This window comes from Mobula birostris, chromosome 13 (assembly GCF_030028105.1).
Source record: "Mobula birostris isolate sMobBir1 chromosome 13, sMobBir1.hap1, whole genome shotgun sequence".
Taxonomy (NCBI): Eukaryota; Metazoa; Chordata; class Chondrichthyes; order Myliobatiformes; family Myliobatidae; genus Mobula; species Mobula birostris.
The window spans coordinates 63,772,562-63,797,879 of NC_092382.1; the positions used below are offsets into that span (position 1 = coordinate 63,772,562).

The window sequence follows — 25,318 nt, forward strand, 5'->3', positions numbered from 1 at the left end:
CTGTAGCTAAAGAAAATAGAGAATAATCCTGGAAATGCAAAAAAAAGAAAACACCCATCACGATATCCAAAATAAAATTTTGGGTATTATGGCAGATATGGTCAGACGTCAAATAAGTTGACTGGAAAGGGACACTGGCGGGAAAGACAGCAGAGCAGCAGTGGCTGGAGTTTATGCGAGAAGTGAGGAAGGTGCAAGACAGGTATATCCCAAAAAAGAAGAAATGTTCGAGTGGAAAAAGGATGCAACCGTGGCTGACAAGAGAAGTCAAAGCCAAAGTTACAACAAAGGAGAGAGCATACAAGGAAGCAAAAATTAGTGGGAAGACAGAGGATTGGGAAGTTTTTAAAAGCTTACAAAAGGAAACTAAGAAAGTCATTGAGGGAAAGAGATTAACTATGAAAGGAAGCTAGCAAACAATATGAAAGAGAATACTAAAGGGTTTTTCAAGTATATAAAGAATAAAAGACAGGCGCGAGTAGATATAGGACCGATAGAAAATGATGCTGGAGAAATTGTAATGGGAGATAAGGAGATGGCGGAGAAACTGAACGAGTATTTTCACTGAGGAAGACATCAGCAGTATACCGGACACTCCACGGTGGGAGGGAAGAAAAGTGTGCGCAGTCACAATTACGACAGAGAAAGTACTCAGGAAGCTGAATAGTCCAAAGGTAGATAAATCTCCCAGTCCAGATGGAATGCACCCTCGTGTTCTGAAGGAAGTAGCTGTGGAGATTGCGGAAGCATTAGCGATGATCTTTCAAAGGTCGATAGATTCTGGCATGGTTCCAGAGGACTGGAAGATTGCAAATGTCACTCTGCTATTTAAGAAGGGGGAAAGGAAGCAAAAAGGAAATTATAGACCTGTTAGCTTGACATTGGTGGTTGGGAAGTTGTTGGAGTCGATTGTCAAGGCTGAGGTTACAGAGTACCTGGAGGCATATGAGACAAGATAGGCAGAACTCAGCATGGATTCCTCAAAGGAATCTGACACCTGACCAGGTTCATTTCCCAGTACCAAATCAAGTACAGTCTCTCCTGCTCTAGGCTTATCTACGTATTGTGTAAAGAAACCTTCCTGAATACGCCTAACAAACTCCACCCTATCTAAACCCCTTGCCCTAGGGAGATGCCAATCGATATTTGGGAAATTAAAATCTCCCATCACGACAACTCTGTTATTATTACACATTTCCGGGATCTATTTCCTATCTGCTCCTCGAGATCCCTGTTACTGTTGGCTGGCCTATAAAAGACCCGGTAGAGTTATTGACCTCTTCCTGTTCCTAACCTCCACCCACAAGACTCCGTGGATAATCCCTCCATGACGTCCATCTTTTCTGCAGCCGTGACATTATCTCTGATCAACAGTGCCACGCCCCCACCTCCTTTGTCTCCCTCACTGTTCTTTCTAAAACATCTAAAACCCGGCACTTGAAGTAACTATTTCAGTCCCTGACCCAGCCAAGTCTCTCTAATGGCCACCACATCATAGCTCCAAGTAGTGATCCACGCTCGAAGCTCATCCGGTTTGTTCACAATACTCCTTGAGTTAAAATAGACACATCGCAAACTGTCCGTCTTATTATGTTCCTTCTCTATCGCCTGCCTATCCTCCCTCACACACTGTTTCCAAGCTTTCTGTATTTGTGAGCCAACCGCCTCTTCCCCAGTCTCTACAGTTCGGTACCCACCCCCCAACAATTCTGGATTCAACACTCCCCAGTAGACTTAGCAGACCTCCCCGCTAGGATATTGGTCCCCCTGGGTTAGTCATAGTCATAGTCATACTTTATTGATCCCGAGAAGGAAATGCAACTCATCCTTTTTGTACAGGTCACACATGCCCCAACATCCCGGAAGTCATAGACTGGTGAGCCTCGGTTCAGTGGTGGTTTACCACTTTGTCTTGGCTGGAGATCACTCCTGATGATCCTCGCTCTTCAATAAAATTGTTCAACCACACACTTTCAGAGAATATCCTCTCTCGGATTAAACCAAAAATTGTTCCCAATTCGAGCAGCATCTGTAGAAAGAACTTCACTTTTCTGATGCAGGTTAGTTTACTAACGGAGAGAAATAATAGGAGAACAAAAAGGCATAAAGGGTAATTTTATTTTGTATATACCAGTAGAATATGTAAAACCGTCGATACATATTTTTCCCAAAGTTTTCAAACATCGACTGATGATTGAAAATATACATGACCATCTCTTCAATAGTGTGTCCAGGATTATCTAATACATGCTGTCAGGATGACAGCAGTGACACGAATACATTTCTATTCAGCACTTAGTTAGTATACAAAAAAATATGAGCATAAGATTAAATAAGACAAGATAACTATTACACTTTATTTATCCCGATGGAAAATATTGTTGCAAAGTTGCTTAGTCGGAGATATATAATTTAAAATATGTACATTAAAAAGTAATAGTGCAAACTACCGATGCGCAATGAAACCAGGAAGTATATACTTAAGGGTGGGGGGGGGGGGTGGATTGTAGATTTGCATAGTCACAAGGAAAAAGGATCTCGTGTGGCGTTCAGTGGTGCAGCTCGGTGGAAACAGTCCGCTACCAACTATGCTTCTCTGTTGGTCCAGCATGTCAGGGAGGCGGTGAGAATAATTGTTCATATTGCTCCGTAGCTTCTGCAGAATCCTCGGCTCAGACACAACCACCAGGGAATCCAATTCCATACCCTTATCAGAAAGTATCTTCCTTACGAGCTTATTAATCTTCTTGGCGTTAGCTGTTCTCACCCTGTCGCCCCAGCAGACGACGGCGTGCAATATAATGCTGGCCACCACTGAGTCGCAGAACATCTGCAGCATAGTATCGCGGACAGTGAATGACCGGAGCCTCCTCAGGAAGCACAGCCGGCTCTGCCCCTACCCGTTCTGGTACAGAGGCTCTGTCTTTTTAGTCCCGTTAATTGCCGATGTGAGCTCTCTGGTACTAGTAGTCCCGAACGATTTCCACATCTGTTCCCTTGATGGGGATGGGAATGCGGGTGTTTTCAGCTTCCTGAAGTCCAACACCAACTCCTTTGTCTTAGTGATGTTGCGCAGCAGGTGATTCAGCCCACGACACTCAACAAAGTTGTCCACCTCTCATCTGTATTCAGCCTCTTAACCCCGTCTGATACAGCCCACAATGGCAGAATCTGCAGGTTGCAGGATTCCGAGTTGTATCGGGATGTCCGAGGTAGACGGTGAACAGGAAGGAGGACTGGACAGTCCGCTGAGGTGCCCCTGTGCCTCTAACCACAGTAACTGATACACAGTTCTGCAGTCTCGCATACTGTGGCCATCTGGACAGCTCGTCTGTAATCCAGGACAGTCATGAAGCATCCACCTGCATCTCCGTAAACTCACACCCTAGTAAAGCAGGCCGTGTGGTATTTAAACACTGGAGAAATCAAGAAGCGTGATTCTCAGCGTGGCCTGGCTCGCCTAGATCGGTGTATGCCCGTTGAAGCAGGAAAAAATGGTGTACTCGACTCCAATATGTGATTAGTAAGCAAACTGCTGGGGACGTCCAGTGATGGATTTACGATGGTCTGGATGTGTGTCAGAGGCAGCATTTCTAATGATTTCATAACATGTGAGATCAGTGCCAGTGGCCTGCAGTCCCTGGGCGTGGTGTGATATGTCTTCTTCGAGTTCTTGAACTAGTCAGAGTGTTTTCCACAGCAAAGGAATCCTCTGCAAACTGAGGCTCAGATCAGAGATGTATCGAATGACTGCACCCAGCTGAGTAGCACACACATTGCGTGCCCTTGGGCTGATATCATCCGGGCCAACAGCCTGGATTGGATGAAGCCTGCTGTTCTCTCTCTTTACCTGTTAAAAGTGACAGTCCACGTGTCTGTGATCATTGGTTTTATGGTGTCCTTGGAGAGAGACGGAGGGAAAGGGATGAGCTGCGGATTTAGATTGGTTGTAGAGGGTGAACAGAAGCCTCCCCATCAAACCTGTTGAGAAAACAATTCAATTCGTTGGCCCTGTGCCGGACCCTTTCAATCACTTTTCTCTCGTCCTTTTGTACACTGTGATCGTTTTTGTACCAATCCACACGTCCGTTGCGTTGTTCTGTTGTAGTAATTGTCTGGGAAGCATCTGTTAAATGTCAAGTTTCTGAACGATTATTGCTGTGTACCTTTAAAGAAAACATGACTTGACAATAGGAAAACAAGACATAATGATATCAGTACTATGTGGTAAACACTTCGTGATTTAGGGGAACGGGATGATGTTATTTTAGGAAGGAACCAGTCAGGTATTGCAGGGACACCAGAGGAGTAACTGCTACAACGTCAATGCAGATACATTTTGTAAATTAAAAAAGCAAGCCAATATATGAAACATCAACAATAGTCTCGGACGAGCTGTCATTTCAATGTTAGATCTCTTCCGACTGTACCTCACCACCCCGTACTACGACAGTGAAACCGTTTCGCTTTTCTTTATCTATCAGCACAAAGTCGGCAACAGGTGATTTGTCAGCTCTACGCCGTGAAGCTCTGGCAGTCTGCATGTCAAAATCTTGTATTCACAGCATTTTAACACATTGGGATAAAAGCAACATGTTTTAGGATTCAATTGACAGTCCATTGAATCCCCCAGACAAAGCTGTTTATCGCTACTGCACCGTAGGAGTCGCAGTGTCGAAGACGGCCCATTTCCTCTTTTTCTCTCACCCCATTCCCGTTGCAACACAACAACAGCGCGTTTTCCTTCATTTCTAATTTTACTGAAGGATTTATCGACTTGCATCATCAACCGTTTATTTCCACATCTTTCGCGTGACCAGTTAAGCATTTTGCTTCTTTTTTCAATATTTCTTATCGGACGTCTGCAATATTTTCGAGTCCGATGCACCCCAGCATATTCCTCCACGTGCATTACACCTCCACCTTACGAAGCATTAGTCAAGTCTGATATTCGCATCCTGAATTCTTAAGCGCAAGTACGCCGGTAAAGCAGATGATTGGTATGTGCTCAGAGCAATCAGCATCTTTCTCACTTATTAATGAGGGGGAAATGATTCGTCTGAACTTCTCTAAAGTTAACCTCTGCTTTCTCTTTATATTGCAGTGAATTTAATTGCGATTGTGATCCTGTCCCGTGGAAAATGTGGACTCTCTAGGGGTGTCACTCGCTACCTGGTGGGAATGGCTGCGGCAGATCTCATTGTTGTTGTCATTGTATTTATTGTGAAGGATATCAATAATCTCTACATGTACGCCAGATTCTTGCTCGTCACTCCGGTTTGCGCTCTGACGCTTGTGCTTACAGTTGCAAGCTTGGATTTCTCCGTTTGGCTCACAGTGGCTTTCACATTCGATCGCTTCGTTGCGATCTGCTGTCAAAGTTTTCGGAAACGATACTGTACAGAGAGAGTAGCGACCATCGTCACAGTAATAGTGGGGGTTGTGGGCCTTGCGCGGTGCATCCCGTTTTACTTTGTAGTGGAGCCTCATGTAATAATTAACAATGTACCGTGGCGTTGTGTCCTCATACCTGAATACTCCACTTCTCCAGCGTGGAAGGCCTACGAATTGCTTGACAGCATCACCACACCGTTATTACCCATTTGCTTAATCCTTCTGTGTAACGGTTTAACAGCGAGACACATTATAGCGGCAAATAGAGTCCGCAAGGGACTCCGGGGTAACAGTGAAAATCAAAAAGATCTAGAAGTGGAGAACTGGAGAAAGTCTATTATCCTGTTGTTTGCTCTGTCAGGTAATTTCATTTTACTGTGGATGCCCTACATAATACACTCTATGAACTGGCAAGCGGTGAATTATCCCTTCACAGACAAACATCTGAATACTCCGATTTTCATCTTTCAAACATGTGCTATTATGCTGACGTCTCTCAGTACCTGCACCAACACTTGTATCTATGGGCTGACGCAGAGGAAGTTCAGAGAGGAGCTGAGCAATGGAGTGAAATATGTGGTGACTTTAAATGGGTTGCTATGTAAATAACAGAAATAATATCCGACTAGAACATGGTGGAAATTGCAAATAAATATCCCAAAGACTTCATTGATTTCGTTAGCGTTCCATAAATCTAGTAATGTATATTCGCAGTATTGAAGGAAAAAAAACACTCTAAGCAAATGGAATAAATTGTTTCATTGTTGTAACTTTGCCACCCCAACAACATTAGTCACGGGGTTGGTTATGAATAAGAGTTTTTCATGCTGGTAACATTAACGCCCGCAGTTGCAACACGATATGTCTTATTCTCTAATTCTACGATTCATTGAACGTCGTCATTAAAATGTGCTTTTTAAGAATTCATTTTATAATAATGAGGATAGAGATTGCTATCAAATTCCTAATAATCATTATTCTCTGTGAATTCGCCCCCACTGGAGTGGCCGGTTGCTTTGCTGCATTGTTTTATGCTCAATGTGCTACGTTCAGGACTGAGCACAGTACTCTAAGTGTGCTCTCTCACAATTGTTGTGTAGACCTGCAGCGTTACGTCACGGGAAATGGACTGGCTGTGGAGATAGTGCCGAGGAATTGATTGTGGAGATGACGGGGTTAACCCTATGAATCTCCTGGGAGTAAACTGACTGCAATCCAGAAGAAAGAGAGGGGATCGGTCGGAAATGTAACAAATGAACCTGTTGACTCCTCTGTAGTTGAGGCTACTTCAGTAAATACGCAGTCAGTGGCCGGGTGGTCAGGTGCAGGAGTGGAAGCCCGTGTGGCCTTTTGCCGCTGCAGCCCAGCCACTACAAGGTTGGACGTGCTGTGCGCTCAGAGATGCTCTTCCGCACGCCGCTGTGGCAACGTGCGTTTATTTGATTCACTGATGTGAGTGAAAATCCCAGAAGATTAGTCGCTTGAGAAATTCTCAAGTCATTCCGTCTGGCAGCAATAACTATCCCATGCTCAACGTCAGTTCAATCACATTTCTTCCCTTGTCTGACGTTTGGTCCCAACAGGAACATCTTGATCATGTCTGCATAACTGTAATGTGTTAAGGTGCTGCCGGATGATTGACTGATTCGATATTTGCATTAACGAACAGGTATACAGGTGTACCAAAGGCTCTGTGTATTTTAGACACGGGCAGATTTCTGCATAGCGGGGAATTGAAGAGTGCAGGGTGAAAGGCAGGTAGCGTCACTGTGGCCGCTGGCAGGACATTGGAGAAATGACAGACTTTGTCACGGCGAGCGGGGACACCGACTCAACACAGGAGCGGGGTAATGGCAGATTCCTCTGTAGAGACAGAAACCAGAGGTCAGACAAAGGAATACAAGCAGACAGCGGAGGCAGGACTAAGCGGCAGCGCGAGGAAAGGAAATCTCCCAAATACAAGGATCCCGCTGCAGCGCAATTAATCAATGCAGAGAGCCCTTTAAATAATCGAGGTACCTGGGAAACCGGTTCAAATGTTCAAAAAAGGTTCAAAGGTTCGTTGGGAACTGGGTGGGTGGAAGCAGAGCCAGACGGAAGTGTTGGGGAGTGTGTGGTGAGTCCTCACTCTCTCCAGACGAGGGGAACCAGACAATCGTTCCCCATGTAGTTTCCTTTCAATGCGATCAACAGCGGGTCTCCACAAAGCGGAACAAACATTTCAAGTTGGAAGTACTTGTGTCAGTGTGTGATATCGACCTCTGGAGCAGAGAGGGGAGGAGAGTCGGTGAGAGATGGGCATTCCTTCGTCGGTCCTCACCATTTCTACCAACCCTACTCGACTTCCCATATCCTCCACCCGCCTCCACAAACCTCCCCATCTCGGTCACCCTCATCCTCCCCTACGCCACACCGTCTCCGAGAACTCCCTCCTTCCCCTAAACAGTTCCCACTCTCCGTCATCTCCTCCCCTCCTGGCACGCCTTCGTGCGTTCGTCACTCTCTCGCTCCCCTGAACCCCTCTCCAGTTTCCTCGTTTCTGCGCTGAACTAAGACAACAGTGATGACTGCCTTGTGGCTGTGGACGCTCGTACACTGTAGCTGTTTGCACGATATTTTTCTCTCTGCAAATTTGGTGTATGATTGTCTTTTTTTCTTTGCTTTGCAGAGAGTTTGATATTGTGCCCGAATGCCTGAACTATGGCCAGTTAGAAGATGGGGTGTTGTTCCTCTAAGTTATTTGAAGCGGTGACAAAGTTTGTATCAGACATCACCATGGAGACCAAAATTATCTCAGCTGAAGTGTTGTCCTTGACCAACTGGCCATGCTTTGCAAACTTTTAACAGGCTGGAAAGGTGAAGGATTTGTGTACGCGAATCTCAATCACGTTAGTTCCGCTGTTTCTGTCAGTTCACCAGCGCTTGAATGCCGCCGATCCTTGAATGTGGAGGCGGAGATGCTGGAGAAGACAGCGCCCCACTCGCTACAAGGAGAGCCCGATCACGTGTCCATGTCCGTGATCTGATTGGATACGTTGTCATGACGTTGATAGCAGTGTGACGTCATTCACTGGCTCTCATTTTGGAAGGGATTCAGTCGGCCATTGCAGAGCCATCCTCCCGCCACCCAACTAGGAATAGGGTTCCCCTTGTCCTTACCGACCACCCCACCAGCCTCCGGGTCCAAAATATAATTCTCCTTAAGTTCCGCCACCTCCAACGGGATCCCACCACTAAGCACATCTTTCCCTCCCCCCTCTCTCTGCTTTCCGCAGGGATCGCTCCCTACGCGACTTCCTTGTCCATTCGTACCCCCGCCCCCCACTTCCCTCCCCACCGATCTCCCTCCTGGCACTTATCCTTGTAAGCGGAACAAGCGCTATACATGCCCTTACACTTCCTCCCTCACTACCATTCAGGGCCCCAGACAGTCCTTCCAGGTGAGGCAACACTTCACCTGTGAGTCGGCTGGGGTGATATACTGCGTCCGGTGCTCCCGATATAGCCTTCTATATATTGGCGAGACCCGAAGCAGACTGGAAGACGGTTTCAATGAACAACTACCCACTGTCCCCCAGAGAAAGCAGATCTCCCAGTGGCCACACATTTTAATTCCATGTCCCATTCCCATTCTGATATGTCTATCCACGGTCTCCTCTACTGTCAAGAAGAAGCCACACTCAGGTTGGAGGAACAACACCTTACATTCCGTCTGGGTAGCCTCCAACCTGATGGCATGAACATCGACTTCTCTAACTTCCGCTAGGCCCCACCTCCCCCTCGTACCCCATCTGTTACTTAATTTTATGCACACATTCTTTCTCTCACTCTCCTTTTTCTCCCACTGTCCCTCTGAATCCAGATCCATGATCCTCTCATATCCCTTTTGCTAATCACCTCTGCAGCTCTTGGCTCCATCCCTCCCCCTCCTGTCTTTTCCTATCATTTCTGATCTCCCCTCCACCTCCCCCCCCCCCACTTCCAAATCTCTTATTAGCGCTTCATTCAGTTAGTCATGATGAAGGGTCTCGGCCCGAAACGTCGACGGTACCTCTTCCCAGAGATGTTACCTGGCCTGCTGCGTTCACCAGCAACTTTTACGTGTGTTGCTTGAAATTCCAGCATCTGCAGATTTCTTCGTGTTTGCAGATACACCAATAGCTTCGCACTGGGAAGCAGCCATTCACCTGCTCGGTGTGAGCGAAGAGACTCATTCAGTTAACCCACCTTGTGATGCTTCACTGAGTTCACTATAAATAGAGGCCACATTTCTGTCCGGAGTGAGCAAAGAGTTTTACTCAATCATCCCAGCTGCTGCAACACCAGCAACTTCACATCAGGGAGGAAGTTCAAATCAGCTCTGTGTTAAATGTTTAACCATCACGGTGACTGAAGGCAGCTGCAGGTTCATGAGGGACTGTTACTGTCAGATTCTGCAGTTCTTGCGGCTGCTCATCGCACCCATGACTGAACCCTGGTCACTGAGCACTGGAGGAGTCCATTCTGCTGATGTTCGCCTTAAACTGGACTGATGTTTAATATTGTGGATCTATGAAAGATAAATCAGTTCTGTATCAAATCCCGTGTCTCAGGTACTTACTGTCTCTGCCACACTCACAATGTAAACTAGGGAGGCCACTCAGACTATTTGATCCCTGCCCATATTTCCATTCCATATCAGTATATCAAAATCTATCCCTGCCTTTCCCCTCTCACTCTCCCTTTGATGACAGGTTGCAACCAGTCACCACTCCGTGGGAGAAGAGATCTCCCTTGAATTTCAGAGAATCATAGAAATCTACAGCACATTACAGACCCTTTGGCCCACAGTGTTGTGTCGACCATGTAACTTACTCTGGAAACTGCCTAGAATTACCCTACCGCATAGCCCTCTATTTTCCCGAGCCCCATGTATCTAGTCTCTTAAAAAACCCTATTGTATCCGCCTCTACCACCGTCGCTGGCAGTGCATTCCACACACACACCACTCCTTGTTTAGAAAAAACTTAGCTCTGACATCTCCTCTGTGCCTACTTTCAAGCAGCTTAAACATATGCCCCCTCGTGTTAGCCGTTTCAGCCCTGGGAAAAAGCCTGTGGCTATCCACACGATCAATGCCTCTCATCATCCTATACACCTGCATGAATCTCCTGCATGATTGTCTCCAGGCTGAATAAGACGACGTGCTCACTGTGGTTTTGACGTTCTTCAAGGCTCTGGACGAAGTTGGTTAAACTCCTTCCCCGCTCTTTCCAACGTTTTGTGTCATTTCCACTAATTTCAAAGGACTGTGCTTCAGACAGCTGGGTTGTTGCAATGCGCCTCTCAAGCCTGACAGCAGACTAGCGATTGAATTTTCGACAGAGCGGATTCAGAAAGAGTTGGCAGTATGATTCAGGGCTTTTGGGCTCCAGAGAATTATGGGGTCTAGAGTTTACGAGGAGGAGGAGAAATCAGACCAGCAGGATATGGCTGCAAATTAAAGATCAGAAACATTTGGAAACTGGTTGAATGAAAAAAAAAGGTGGTTAATTTCTGCAAATTACTGGTGGAAATCAACAGATCAGGCAGCAAATGTGGAGAGGAATAAATACACAACGTTTAGGCCGAGCTCCTTCAGTATGCTTAGCCTATGAACTCCGCTGCTTATTTGCTGCCTGAACTGCAGAGTTCCTCCAGCATTGTGTGTGTGTGGGTTTCAGTATTTCCAGCAACTGCAGAATCTGTTACATTTGTAAGAGGATTGTACTTTGGCATTAGATACACGGAATACCTGTTGATATTGAGCAAATCGTTTATGGGATCCGCTTTCTGTGTTAAAACAGCTACTGAGTACTCTACACAAAAAAAAAACTGAGGTCTGGACATGGAACCGAAGCTTGCCGGAACATTTAATGGCACCGTGATTACCCAGAAAGCTCGGCATAACAATTTTCGCCGTCGCGGAAGCACCGATCAAATGCGCAGGCGTCAGGGTTGATGTTTGTTCCCGAATATCGCGCATGCGCGCAGTACACTAAAGGCCTCGGAAAATCGGCTCCAGGTAAGAGACAGTTTGCTGGTGGGGTTTTCAACACCGAATTCGGGATAATTACTGTGAGCTCCGGACACCGTGACCCGGAATCCCGGGACAGTCCTGTTCTCTTCTCTCTCTCTCTCAGCCCCACGACCCGTACACGGGCCCCGGGGAGCTTCCGGCTGATGAGGGAATGGGAACCGATGGATCTCTCAGACAGAGCTGAGCTCCAGCTGTCTAAATGCAAGGATTGGGAACTCGGAGAAAGGGAACAAATCTTTTAAATCACCTTTGTTCTACCTCCTATCACATACGAGAGAAAATCTGCAGATGTTGAAAATCCAAGCAACACACACGAATTGCTGGGGGAATTCAGCATTAGTACTCTTCCTTAGATGCTGCCTGGCCTGCTGAGTTCCTCCAGCATTTTGTGTGCGTGTTGTTTCTTCTACCTGCTCTTGTTCTGGACTTTTCTACTCGTGAGAACACGTTTTGACCCACTCTCTCTGGGTACATAATTATATCAAACACTTTTGTCCTGGGCAACAAGTAGGTTTCACATCACAAATGTGCCGGACAGAGTACTGCCTTTCCCTTCATACTCATTGGCATTGCCATCAATAAGCTCAGCACCGACAGTCACCTGGGGGGAGGGTTCAGGGGAAATATTTATGTACGATACAGAATCTGTGTTTATTGTGGTGATGCAAAAGTTGCTGGAGAATTTGCAAGTGGGAGGAAGTGGAGTGATATTTGGAAATCTGACTTTTAAAAGTGTCATTTAGCAAGCAAATCAGATATGGATGGTGTGCAAAAGCTGGAGTGAGAAAATTCTTCCTAACCCTCTACAGGCCTGCTACATAGGTTGTGTGAGAGTGCAGATGAACTTGATCAAATCCAGAGGATATCAAAGTTCTTATTGACAGTGATTTACTAGCTGTTAAAATGAATACCTCTATTTAAAGTTCAGTGTGCACATATTATTGTCACTGGGTAAAAATTGCACAGCCCAAGATTTTTTGGCACACGGCTCATTACAAATTAGATGGGACATTGGTGGGAAGGTGGGGAGACTTCAAGTGTCCTTGACATCCTCACCTGCTAGGTGTGCGTCCAGCTGCAGCTTGTAACCCTGCATGTTAGGGAGTTTGAGCTAGAAATGGATGAATTCCAGATCATTTGGGAGTTGGAGGGGGTGATGGATATGACCTGAAGAGAGGGGCCAGGCACCCATGCAGCTTAGCAGGAACAGGGAATAATACCAATGGAGAGAGTCAAACTGACCCAAGGCACAAATTGGAGACAGCAAAATGCCCCATTCTTACAGAGACAGGAAGATCATCAGGGAATTGATAGTCATTCCAGATGCCAGCACTGTGCCCAGTTTGAAGATAATTTCTCTCTTCAACTTGGGTTGAACTTCACTAACAGTAATACCAGATCAAATCTTGGCAACTCAAGTAATCTCATCTGAAATGTTGTCCTACACCCATTGATGGATTTTGTAAATTTTTTTACAGGTTAGACACAAGAAGGAATTTGTCTACAGGAATCTCAAACACGACGCGCCAGTTTTGCTGTCTCTGTCTAGATATTTAAGAAGTGGAGCAAGGGATTCAATCGACCATCCTTCCTGCTCAGACTGTGGGGAGGGATTGACTCAGTCATTTGACCAACTGGCATGCCAGTCGTTTTACACGGGGAGAGGCCATTCACCTGCTCAGACAGTGGAAATGGATTCACTTGGCCATCTCAGTTGAGGGTCATCAGCAAGATCACACTGTGCAAGGCCATTCATCTGTTTTGTGTGTGAGAAAAGATTCAGTCGGTCATCCCACCTGTGGACACACCAATCGGAGGCTGGTCATCTGCTCAATTTCTGGTAAAGGATTCACTCGGTCATCTGACCTAATGTTACACCAGCGAGTTCACGCAGGAGAGAAACCATTCTCCTGCTCAGTCTGTGAGAAGAGATTCACTGATTCATCCACCCTACAGAAACACCATCGAGTTCACACTGGGGAGAAGCCATTCACCTGCTCAGTCTGTGGGAAGAAATTCACTCAGTCATCCAACCTACAGATACACCATCGAGTTCACACTGGCGAGAAGCCGTTCACCTGCTCAGTCTGTGAGAAGAAATTCACTCACTCTTCCACCCTGCAGAGACACCATCGAGTTCACACTGGGGAGAAGCCGTTCACCTGCTCAGTCTGTGGGATGAGTTTCACTGATTCATCTGCCCTACAGAGTCACCAGCGAGTTCACACTGGGGAGAAGCCATTCACCTGCTCAGTCTGTGGGAAGGGATTCACTCAGTCATCCAACCTGCAGAGTCATCAGCGAGTTCACACTGGGGAGAAGCCATTTACCTGCTCAGTCTGTGGGAAGAGATTCACTCAGTCATCTGACCTAATGGCTCACCAGCGAATTCACACTGGGGAGCAGCCATTCACCTGCTCGGACTGTGGAAAGGGATTCACTTTGTCATCCACCCTACTGAGACACCAGCGAGTCCACACTGGGGAGAAGCCGTTCACCTGCTCAGTCTGTGGGAAGGGATTCACTCAGTCATCCACCCTGCAGAGTCACCAGCGAGTTCACACTGGGGAGAAGCCATTCACCTGCTCAGTCTGTGGGAAGCGATTCACTCACTCATCCACCCTACAGAGTCACCAGCGAGTTCACACTGGGGAGAAGCCATTCACCTGCTCAGAATGTGGGAAAGGATTCACTTGGTCATCTGAACTACTGGCACATCAGTCAGTTCACAGTGGGGAGTGGCCATTCACCTGCTCAGAATGTGGGAAGGGATTCACTCATGCATCCCACCTACAGAGACACCAGGGAGTTCACACTGGGGAGAAGCCGTTCACCTGCTCAGAATGCGGTAAAGGATTCACTCAATCTTCCAAACTACTGGCACACCAGTCAGTTCACACTGGGGAGTGGCCGTTGTTATGAATCCCTTGGTTTTGTTTGCTATGGACATTCATTTTAAAAGAGAGAGAGAGATTAAGAAGGTGAATCAGTCTGACTTACGGCTTGTTTACATTGCTTGCAGCTTGTTTAGATTTAACCGAGGACACGGACACTCAGAGTCAGAGACGAAGGAGGTAAAATGGAAGGATCGAAACAAAGGAACTAGTGGCCAAGGGTCACTGTTTAGAACTTTCCTATGCCCACAAGGGTGGGTTAATTATCGATTCAGCGTACATCGAATGTGTGGTTATCACCTCTTTTGAACTATAGGAGTGGATTGGATTTGGAGTATCCTGTGAAGACCAGTTGTGTGTTAACCCTTGACTGCGTGTGATGTGGGAATTCACTTGAGGATGATACCCCTTGTGACAAGTCACTTTCGGTGATAATTCGTATGTGGATTTGGAACGATGACGGATAAAATCTACAGCGACTGTTCTCTTGTTTTACCACCGTGGAACCTGTGGAATTCGACATGATTCCCTCCTCTGGACATTTACCCTGGATTACAAATATCTCTGTCTCATCACCTATTCCATGGATGAATTGAACTTCCATACTTTATCATCTCAAGACCCTAAGCCTTGTTTCCCCTGCGTTCAATAGCTTGGGAGTAATACTTACACACATATATACACGTAACACTGTTAACTTTTGTTTATCTTGCTTAAGTTATTATTTATAAGTAGACACTAATAAAGATAGTGGTTTTCACATCAAAACCAGACTCCAGTCTATTGCTGCTGGTTCGTTTCTAAAGCATTACGGTTCGTAACAAAATTAGGGCCTACGTCTGGGATATGAACAAATTTGGGGGCATATTGATTGATTAATTATCAATTTCATTGGGGAAATCCCTTTTGATTTATTTGTGTGTGGAAAATCACCAGCAATGGATGTTGATAGATTTCTGGAAGCACCAACCTCTGAGGCATTAGAAGACGCCAGAAGGATTGAGTTGTTGAGTATTGCTAAAAGGTTAGAACTTGCTAAGGTGAAATCAACAATGAGGAAGGCACAGATGCAGAGGACAATAGCTGAACATTATGTATATGAGGGTGTGTTTAAAGTGGAAGAGTTGGAGGTGTTTCTGGAAAGTAAACTTAGTGAGCTTGAGCTCCCGTACAAGTTAGAAAAATTAAAGATGGAGGCTGTGGAAAGGCAGAGGCAGTTTGAGGCTAGAGAGGCAGAAAAACAGGGAGGAAGCAGAAAGACAGAGGCTGTTTGAGCTGGAAAAGATAAGAGAGATTGCAGCAAAGGGGTCTAGTGTTAGACTCTGGTGATAAGTTTGAGGCCAGTCGGGAAGTTAAATTGGTACCTCCATTTGATGAGGCAGAGGTTGATAAATACTTTCAGCATTTTGAGAAGTTTGCTCAGAGTATAAAGTGGCCAAAAGAGGGTTGGCCTATTCTCTTACAAAGTGTAATTAAGGGGAAGGCTCAGCAAGCCTATTCTGCTTTGACAGTTGATGAAGCAGCTGATTATGACACAGGCTGTGCTCAAAGCTTACGAGTTGGAAAGTTTAGAAATTTGAGGAAATCTCTGAACCAGACTTGTATGAAATTTGCTTATGAGAAGTTTGTGTGTTTTGACCACTGGCACATATATAAAAATGTAAATGATGATTTTAACAGCTTGAAAGAGTTGGTTTTAATTGAAGAATTCAAAAGGTGCGTCCCTGATGACATAAAGACATATTTAGATGAAAAGGATGCTGCCACTTTGCAGGAGTCTGCTAGATTCACAGATGAGTTTGCTTTAACCATAACTCATGAGTTCACCCTGAATAAAAGCTTCCAAAAGAGCAGCAGGGATAACCAGGGTAAACCAGAAATTAATGCTGGAACTAATAACAAGAGTAAGGATGAAGGGAAGCAGTTGAAGGAGAAATATTCTGGTCTTACTTGTTACTATTGTAAGAAAGCTGGTCATATGATGTCTTAATTTTTCCATCCTGAAGAAGAAAAAGGAAAAGGAGTCAGTTCCAAATGCCTGTGATCAGTATGTTGAAGCACCTATAAACCCACATTCTGTTGAGGCTCAGTTAAGGACTGAGAGGTCTGACTGAGTTCAGAAGGTATTCGCCTCACCTCCCCCTCGTACCCCATCCGTTATTTATTATTATTTTTATACACACATTTGTTCTCTCACTCTCCTTTTTCTCCGTCTGTCCCTCTGACTATACCCCTTGCCCATCCTCTGGGTTCTCCCCCCCCCCCCTTGTCTTTCTCCACGGACATCCTGTCCCATGATCCTCTCATATCCCCTTTGCCAATCACCTGTCCAAATCTTGGCTCCATCCCTCCCGCTCCTGTCTTCTCCTATCATTTTGGATCTCCCCCTCCCCCTCCCACTTTCAAATCTCTTACTAGCTCTTCTTTCAGTTAGTCCTGACGAAGGGTCTCGGCCCGAAACGTCAACTGTACCTCTTCCTAGAGATGCTGCCTGGCCTGCTGCATTCACCAGCAACTTTGATGTGTGTTGCTTGAATTTCCAGCATCTGCAGAATTCCTCTTGTTCAGAAGGTATTCGATCACTTTATGTCAGATGGGTTTGTATTAATAAAGGAAAGGTCAACCCTGGTACCTATGAAAATTCTTTGAGATACTGGGGCTTCTCAGTCACTTACATTAGACAGTGTTCTAAAGTTTGGTGATGAGACTAACACAGGTGAGGTAAATCTTATTAAAGGCATTGGGGGTGGCATGTTTTCTGTGCCACTGCACAGGATAATTTTAGTCAGGGTTGGTTTCGAGACCTGTTAAGATTGGATTATGCTCCAGTTTACCGGTGGAAGATGTTACTTTGCTGTTAGGGAATGACCGGGCAGATGGTAAAGTCGTTCCTGCAGTGCAGTTGACAACTAAGCCAACCACTGACGACCCACAGATGGATTTTAACATTTATCCTTCCTGCGCAGTAACTCAAAGTATGGCTAAAAAGTCTGCCAATGCAGACAGTTCTGTGCAGCATGATTCTGATACCCATGACAGCCAAAATCAGGATTCGGGTTATGATGACTTGTCAGGGACTTTTCTGCCTTCTTTGTTTCAACAGGACTCAGGTAGTAAGTCTGATAAGAAAGATTTATTCCTGTCTAGGAAGGAGTTTATAGCAGAACAGAACCAAGACCCTGAGATTGAAGCTTTAAAAGAAACAGCTTTCTCAGATAATGAGATTAAGAAAGTACTAGTTGGCTATTATCTCAAGGATGGAGTGTTAATGAGGAAGTGGAGGCCACCTGCTATACCTGTGAGTGAGGAATGGGCAATTGTTCACCAAGTTGTTGTCCCTAAAGTTTATAGGACTAAAATTTTAGCTTTGGCCCACAGTATGCCCTGAGGTGGCCATTTCAGAGTGAATAAAATGGTAAACAGGATTATGAAACAATTTTACTGGCCTAATTTAAGGAAAGATGTTGTGACCTTTTGCAGAACCTGTCACCCTTATCAATTTGTGGGTAAACCTAATCAGGTCACCCCAGTGGCCCACTTTGGCTATACCTGTATTCGGTGAACCCTTTTCCAAAGTTATAGTGGATTGTGTTGGCCCATTGCCAAAGACTGAATCTGGCCATCAGTATTTGCTAAATATTATGTGTACTGCATCCAGATTCCCAGAAGCAATAACTCTCAGAAATATTAAAGCTAAAACTGTGGCGAAAGCTCTTAACAGGTTTTTTACTTTATTTGGTTTACCTAAAGAAATCCAGTCTGATCAAGGAAGTAATATTACACCTGGATTGTTCCAGCAGGTATTTTATGAACTGGGAGCTAAACAAATTACATTGTCTGAGCACCATCCGGAATCACAAGGGGCTTTAGAAACATTTCCTTCTACCCTCTAAACAATGATTAAGACATACCATGTTGAAAATGGAAAAGACTGGGATGAAGGAATACATTTGCTTTTGTTCGCAGTAAGAGAGTCGGTACAGGAATTACTGGGCTTTAGTCCTTTTGAACTTGTATTTGGTCATTGAGTGAGGGGAACTTTGGCCTTGTTAAAGGAACAGTGGTTTGATGGGGATGTACATGTTAACCTGTTAGACTGTTTTGAAGTTCAAAAATAAACTACACCAAGCTTGTAGTCTAGTGAGACAAAACTTAAAGATTTCTCAAAACAAAATGAAGTGTTGGTTTGATAAGTGGGCTTGCGGAAGAAAATACGAGGTGGGGAATAAGGTGCTTGCCCTATTTTCAATGTTGACATATCCACTTCAGGCGAAATTCAATGGACCGTATGAAATAGTCTCTCAAAGTAATGATGTGAATTATGTTACTAAAACACCCGACCGACATAAGCTAACATAGGTGGTACACATAAATATGATAAAGCCTTATTTTGTCAAGCAGGCAGCATCTGTGAGTGTTGTTGTCAAAATATATGCATCTGGCAATGCTGAGAATGAAACAATTGACTCATCTAAGGCTACGTCCACACTAGACTGGATAAATTCGTAACCAAAGCTTTCTGTCTTCGTTTTGACCCTCTGTCCACACTGAAATGGTGTTTTCCTCCCCCAAAAACAGAGATTTTCTTCAACGCCCTCCAGAGTGTGTAAATCTGTAAACGTCGATTGTGCAGAGCAGTGTGGACGGGGTAAATGGATATTTTTAAAAACGCTGTCATGACGTGCCAGAACAGATGGCGGCAGCGCGACATTTCATTGTTTTCTTGAACGCAACCCCCCACACAACCTATCAATTTCAGAACAGACGGCAACAATACTGAAGCCAGAAGAGTTAGAAATGTACTTACCAAATACTTTGACCCATAGCTTACTGAATAAGTAAGTATACTAACTTTGCCCTGTTTTCTGTCCTTGCTTGTATGAAGGTAGTTTACCTATTTATGCAAGTACTTCTGATGGGCAGCTGAAGTTCCCCAACCATATCGCAGCCACCACCCTGCGACCAGACGTTGTCGTAGTGTCTGAGTCTACTAAGCAAGTGGTGCTGCTGGAGCTGACAGTCCCATGGGAAGATAGCTTGGAGGAGGCCTTTGAAAGGAAGCTCTCCAAGTACGCAGGACTGGTCAGCAACTGTCAGCAGGCTGGATGGAAAACAAGGTGTCTCCCAGTGGAGGTTGGTTGCAGGGGATTCGTAGCCCGTTCTTTAGTTAGAACCTTCAGCATTTTGGGCATCGAGGGAGAGGGGAAGAGGAGAGCCATCCGCAGTACCACTGATGCGGCAGAGAGGGCCTCAAGATGGCTGTGGCTCAAAAGAGGGGAGCCATGGATTCGTAAGTAGCTAGCCATCTGGACACAAGCTGGGACCTGATCAGCCCCGGCTGGGTCACCTGGAGGAGGTTGTATGATGTTGAAAGACCCGAAACACCCGATGATTCCAGGATCATCACTGAAGATGTGTCCAGAAGCTTCAATAGATGTACGTACACAGAGTTTTTACTATTTCTCCTTTAATATCTTCCAGCTGTTTGTTGTTATCTTGTCGGAACTCATGAATCTCTCTGAGAATCAAAGACAGATTCACCGATTCCTCCTCATTATCTCCGTCCTGGCTTGCCCTGGGGGAGCTACTTTGATCCGTACCTTACTGAATAAATAAGTATACTTACTTTGCCCTGTTTTCTGTCCTTGCTTGTATGAAGGTAGTTTACCTATTTATGCAAGTACTTCTTTGACAATAGATGTGTAACAGCCTAATGTAACATTGTATGGAAATACAAGATAACACTGATGCAGACATGTTTTATACATTCAACAAGGCACTTTATTTGTCACGGACCCTTCTGGCAATCCCCCACCTTACTGTTTACCTCAGGAATTGGGCTTCAATCCCCTCATTTAATTTCCAATCATTCCCAGGTTCCACTTACACACACACACCTGCTTTCCATCAGAAAATGCAGGATAAAGACCCTGTGATCACAACAACGAGCTGACAGTTCGTTGGTCGACTCCAGTGTGAGTAACCTTGGTTCATGGTTCATAGGACTGTTAGCTCTAAGTCTAGCATCGCTCCTGGATTCTCTCCAAACCCAAGACTTCAGGTAAAGACTCCCCTGGAAACCGATTCCACGCTAGCTACGGTGATAACGCCTCCCGACTCTGTCCCCACGCCCACGTTCTGCACTTGGGTTCGTCCACCGCTACGCTTGTGTAATGTATTAATGTATTGCTTGTGCAAACATTCAATAGATGCAATTGTCACCTTTGCCCAGTAACTCATTCTATTGCACATGTTAAATACACCAAAATAATACACAAAGACATGGCCAAGGTAAAGGCAAACAAATGAGGTAACAGCAAATTTCACTTTTGCCTAGTAACAAGCCTTGTTTCATTTAGTTGTACCTGTCGTCCCTTTCATCGGTGAAGAGACTATGGCTGTAGAAAGTGTTTCTGGACAAATGCGCACCAAGTCTTTTGTTTGGCAATTTCCATTTAAGTTTCTCTAGTCCAACTGGACAAACGTGCACCAAGTACACCGTTTCCTCTTCGCTTGTTTTTCCGTGTGTCTTGCGCATGCCCAGTAGGAGGAGATTCACCCAAATATCCATTCTAATGAGGACAGAGGTATTTTGAAAATTGCCTGGTGTGGACACCTGTCGTTTTTACGCCAAACCGGTGTTTTCAAAATTATCCGGTCTAGTGTGGACGTAGCCTGAGATTTTTCACAAGCCAGACATGGTCCCAGTTAGGCTAATGAACTTGGTTGTTCTAGAAAACATTGATAACAAGTTGGCTCATCTGCAGCCAAAGGAAGAACAACAGCTGAGAAATTAATTCTGAATTTTAAAGATTTATTTCCCGACTTTCCCAAGCAAACCACGGTCGCAGTACATGACGTAGATATTGGTCAAGCTAAACCAATTAAACAGCACTCATATTGCATGAACGTAGAAAAGCGTAAATTGGCTGAGCAAGAAATTGAATATATGCTGAAAAATGGTATTATTAGGCCTTCAAAATCAGATAGGAGCTCACCCTGCGTTATTGTGCCCAAACCTGATGGTAGTGTTAGATTTTCCACTGACTATAAGAAGGTAAATGCAGTAACAAAAACAGATGCCTATTCTATCTCTATGGTGGATGATTGCCTCGATAAGGTTGGAAAAGCTAAATTTCTTACAAAGATTGATCTGTTGAAAGGGTATTGGTGTGTTCCATTGACAGACGGAGGTAGAGAAATTTCCACGTTAGTGACAGCTACTGGGTTGTATGAATACAATGTTTTGCCATTTGGAATGAAAAATGCTCCAGGAACATTCCAGAGAATGATTGATTCTGTAATTCGAGGGTTAGAACACACAGGTGCCTATATTAATGACTTAGTCACAGGGAGTGACACTTGGGAAGAGCATACCTCTGCAGTAGAAAAGCTGTTTGACAGGCTTTCCCAAGCCAACCTTACAGTTAATAGTGAATTTGGCCATGCCACTGTGACCTATCTTGGCTATGTAGTAGGTCAAGGCAAGTTGGCTCCTGTTCAGGCAAAAGTCCAGGGAATTTCTGAAGTTCCTAATCCGACTGGTATGAAGGCTCTCAGAAGATTTCTGGGAATGGTTGGATATTATCGTAAGTTCTGTAAGAACTTTGCAGATATCGCTCTTCCTCTGACTAATCTCCTGAAGAAGGGTGAAAAGTTTGTTTGGACCGAGCCTTGTCAGGATGCATTTGATCAATTGAATGTTATTATTTGAGATGAGGCCAATCAATGTAGTGTCATCAGCAAATTTAATTAGCAGATTGGAGCTGTGGGTGGTGACACAAGTCATGGGTATAAAAAGAGTAAAGGAGGGGGCCAAGGAGACAACCCTGTGGGGTATGTGTCCTGAGGGTCAGAGAGACAGAGGTGAGGGAACCCACTCTTACCACCTGCCGGCGATCTGACAGGAAGCCCAGGATCCAGCTACACAAGGCAGGGTCAGGGCCGAGGTCTCTGAGCTTCTTGTCGATACTTCACGCCTTCGTATGGCTACTGCTCTGCCCATGACTGCAAGGAACTGCAGAGAACTTTGGGGAACAGAGACCATTAGAGAAACAAGCCTCCCCTCCATAGACTCTTCCTGCACGTCCCCTGCTTCGGAAAAGCAGACCATGTACTCAAAGACCCTCACAACCTGGACGTTCTTGCTGCAACCCCACTCCCCCATCAGGAAAGAGATACAAAAGCCTTAAAGCGCGTACCACCAGCCTCAAGGACGGCCTCCTGTCTGCGGTTACAAGCCAAAAAAATGGACTCGACCTCACAATGTAACTCGACGTGACCCTGCACCATACGTCTATCTGCACTGCACTTTCTCTGCAGCCATAATGCTTTGTTACAGTTATTGTTTTGCTGTATATCAGCTCAATGTACTGCTGTAATGTATTGATCTGTGTGGATGGCACGTCGGGCAAGAATTTCACTGTAGCTCAGTACGTGATAAAAATAAACAAATTCCCCATTTTAATTGTGTGGAAATGTTAGACAGACTGAGCTGCTTTGGAACCACAGAAGGAAACTTAACTTTTGTTATTTCTGTAGAATACAGATAAATAGAAAAGGCTTCAATCTCGCATTACAATCTGCGGTAACTGGGATCAGGTGACTGGTGGTGGGTCTCCCATACCGATAATCAGAATCAGGTTTAATAGCTCCAGCATATGTCATGAAATTTGTTGTCTCTGCGGCAGCAAAAGAACCCAATTCATAACAATAGATTTTATCAAATGTGATTTAAGATAAGAATGTATATATTAAACAGTTAAATTATATAAGTAGTACAAAATAAAAAAAAAATATAATAAACTATTTTAATTGCGTGGAACTAAATACTGACTGGGTTGTTGCTTTGGAAATTCTAGAGTGAAGCTTAAGTAAACTACACATTTATGAGAAGCTCAGATAAATAGAAAAGGCTAAACTCTCACACAAATTGTTCATACACACAGAAACATTGGCTGCACTTCAGCAGGTAAAAACAGTGGAATGAAACATGCTGAAAATATTGCAGAAAAAAAACATATTGTCCACCCACGACAAGAGGACGTGACAGATCCGGATCTCACTGCCTTGCCTGAATGGGCGAAAGATGAAGCTACACGGACATGTAGAGTAGTGACCGACAGATGCTGCAGATCTGCAGGGAAATGTGAACAGGAAACGGGATCAGGTGACGGGTGGAGGGTCTCCCACCTGAACCGGTGACTCTGCTCCTCACCCCTCACCCGCTGCCCGACCCATCCGCTGCATTTTCCACATTATTCCACTTACACCAGATACATAGTTACCTTTTCCCTCCATATCTTCCCTCTCCCTTTCCCTCCACCTCCAAGTCACAGAGTCAAGGCATCAATTCCCATTCCGATCCTACACACAATTCAGACTCAAACAGGAAATGTGCAGGTTTCATTTAAATCAGTCTGTGTTTAAAAACACTCATTTCTATTCACAGTTCTCCAGCCTCACTGGACAGCAACACTGAAACATCAAGTGAGAAACAGCAGGATGTGGCCATTCAGCCCCTCTAACCATCAACAAGATGATGGCTGCTCTCCCATCTCAGCCACATGTTTCTGCCCGATCCTCATTTCCTCGATCCCTCCAGTCTCCACACATCTGCCGGCCTCTGTTTTATGTGAGGATGATCACCGAATCTTCACCGCCCTCTGGGGTGGGGATTTACAGACATTTACCACTCTCGGAGTGAAGACATTTTCCCTCATCTCAGTCCCGGACTGTCCAACCCCTTTTTCAGAGACTGGGATCCCTGGTTCAACCGGTAATGATGTTGTGCATTTCAATGTGTTCACCCCTCGGTCCTCGATTCTCGAAATGAAAGGGTTATCACATTTGATCTTTCTTCATATGATGACCCACCACTCCAGGGATCAGTCTGGTGAATCTTCATTGCACTCTCTATAACAAATACTCTCTAACTCTTTGTTAATCCTCTATGGAATTAATTTCCATCTTCTGCAGCCCCGTGTTGCCCCAACCACTCTCCTCCCACCCCTGTCACTATTTCCACCTTCCCACCTCCCCCTCACCTGGACCCACCTCTCACTCCCCAGCTCTTGCCCCATCCCCACCCCTCACCTCTTTTCTCGGACTATTTCCCGTCCACTCTCAGTCCAGAGGGAGGGTCTCGGCCCGAAATGTTGACGGTCCATTTCCCTCCACAGATGCTGCCCGACCCACTGAGTTCCTCCGGCAGTTTGTTCTTTGGTCTGTATAACCCGTGTTAGTGTGAGGAGCGGGATTTTACACCATATTCCCGGTACAATCTCAACAAAACACAAATAATTGTCACTTTGCCCGGACCATTGGCCCCGCTTGCAGGGCAACAGTCTGCCGGTGTTTGCCCCCCAATGTGGTGAATCGCCACCACCGTGGGCTCAGACATTTCCACAGATGAGCCCCTCCTGTCCCCACCGGGACAAACATCCTGTCCGCCCCCTCTCTCACCGTCTTCATCCTCTCCCTCCCCGGGGAACCGGCATCAAACCGACGGGCCGAGCGGTCTCCTCCTACTTCTCAGCGATACATCAGACTCCGGCCGCAGGAGACGCTTCACAAACGCCCCAACTTCCCTCGGAGGGAAATGGAAATAAATCAGAAAGCGGACATTTACTTTGGGGTTTGTTCCGGTTTAAAGCCAGAACTGCAGCAGGGGACAGGGGTAACGCCCTCTCGGCTGGTCCACCTCCACTATTGGTTATAACCAGTGATTGACATCGCTTCGCACCAATGGGAATAGCGCAGCTCTGCAATCAGTCCAATTCCTCGGTTGACTGTTCGGGGGCGGGGGCGTCGCTCGAGCTCAGCAGCCGTTAAACCGAAAAAGCTCGAGCACAGCAGCACGTGTGTGACGCAAGGCACCGTGCTCGTGACAGCAGATGCAGATACGGGGAGATCATGGGTGACGTCAGGCGCGTGCGGAGGGGCTGCTGGGTGACGTCAGGTGCGTGGGGGG

At 45.5% G+C, this 25,318-nt stretch overlaps 1 protein-coding gene across 2 annotated transcripts in view; it reads left to right on the plus strand.

The window, feature by feature from the left end:
* The window catches only part of LOC140207654 (uncharacterized), a 29,640-nt gene extending 13,888 nt beyond the window's left edge, over window positions 1–15,752 (plus strand). The window contains exons 1-2 of one of the 2 annotated variants that reach the window (XM_072276206.1): window positions 11,349–11,437; window positions 12,931–15,752. In XM_072276206.1, coding sequence (XP_072132307.1) covers window positions 13,322–14,374 — 1,053 coding nt within the window. In that variant the 5' untranslated portion in view covers window positions 11,349–11,437; window positions 12,931–13,321 and the 3' untranslated portion in view covers window positions 14,375–15,752. Of the gene's footprint in view, window positions 1–11,348; window positions 11,438–12,930 lie in introns of those variants that run through there. The other variant, XM_072276207.1, reaches the window with a different exon arrangement.
* Window positions 15,753–25,318: the final 9,566 nt, after the last annotated feature.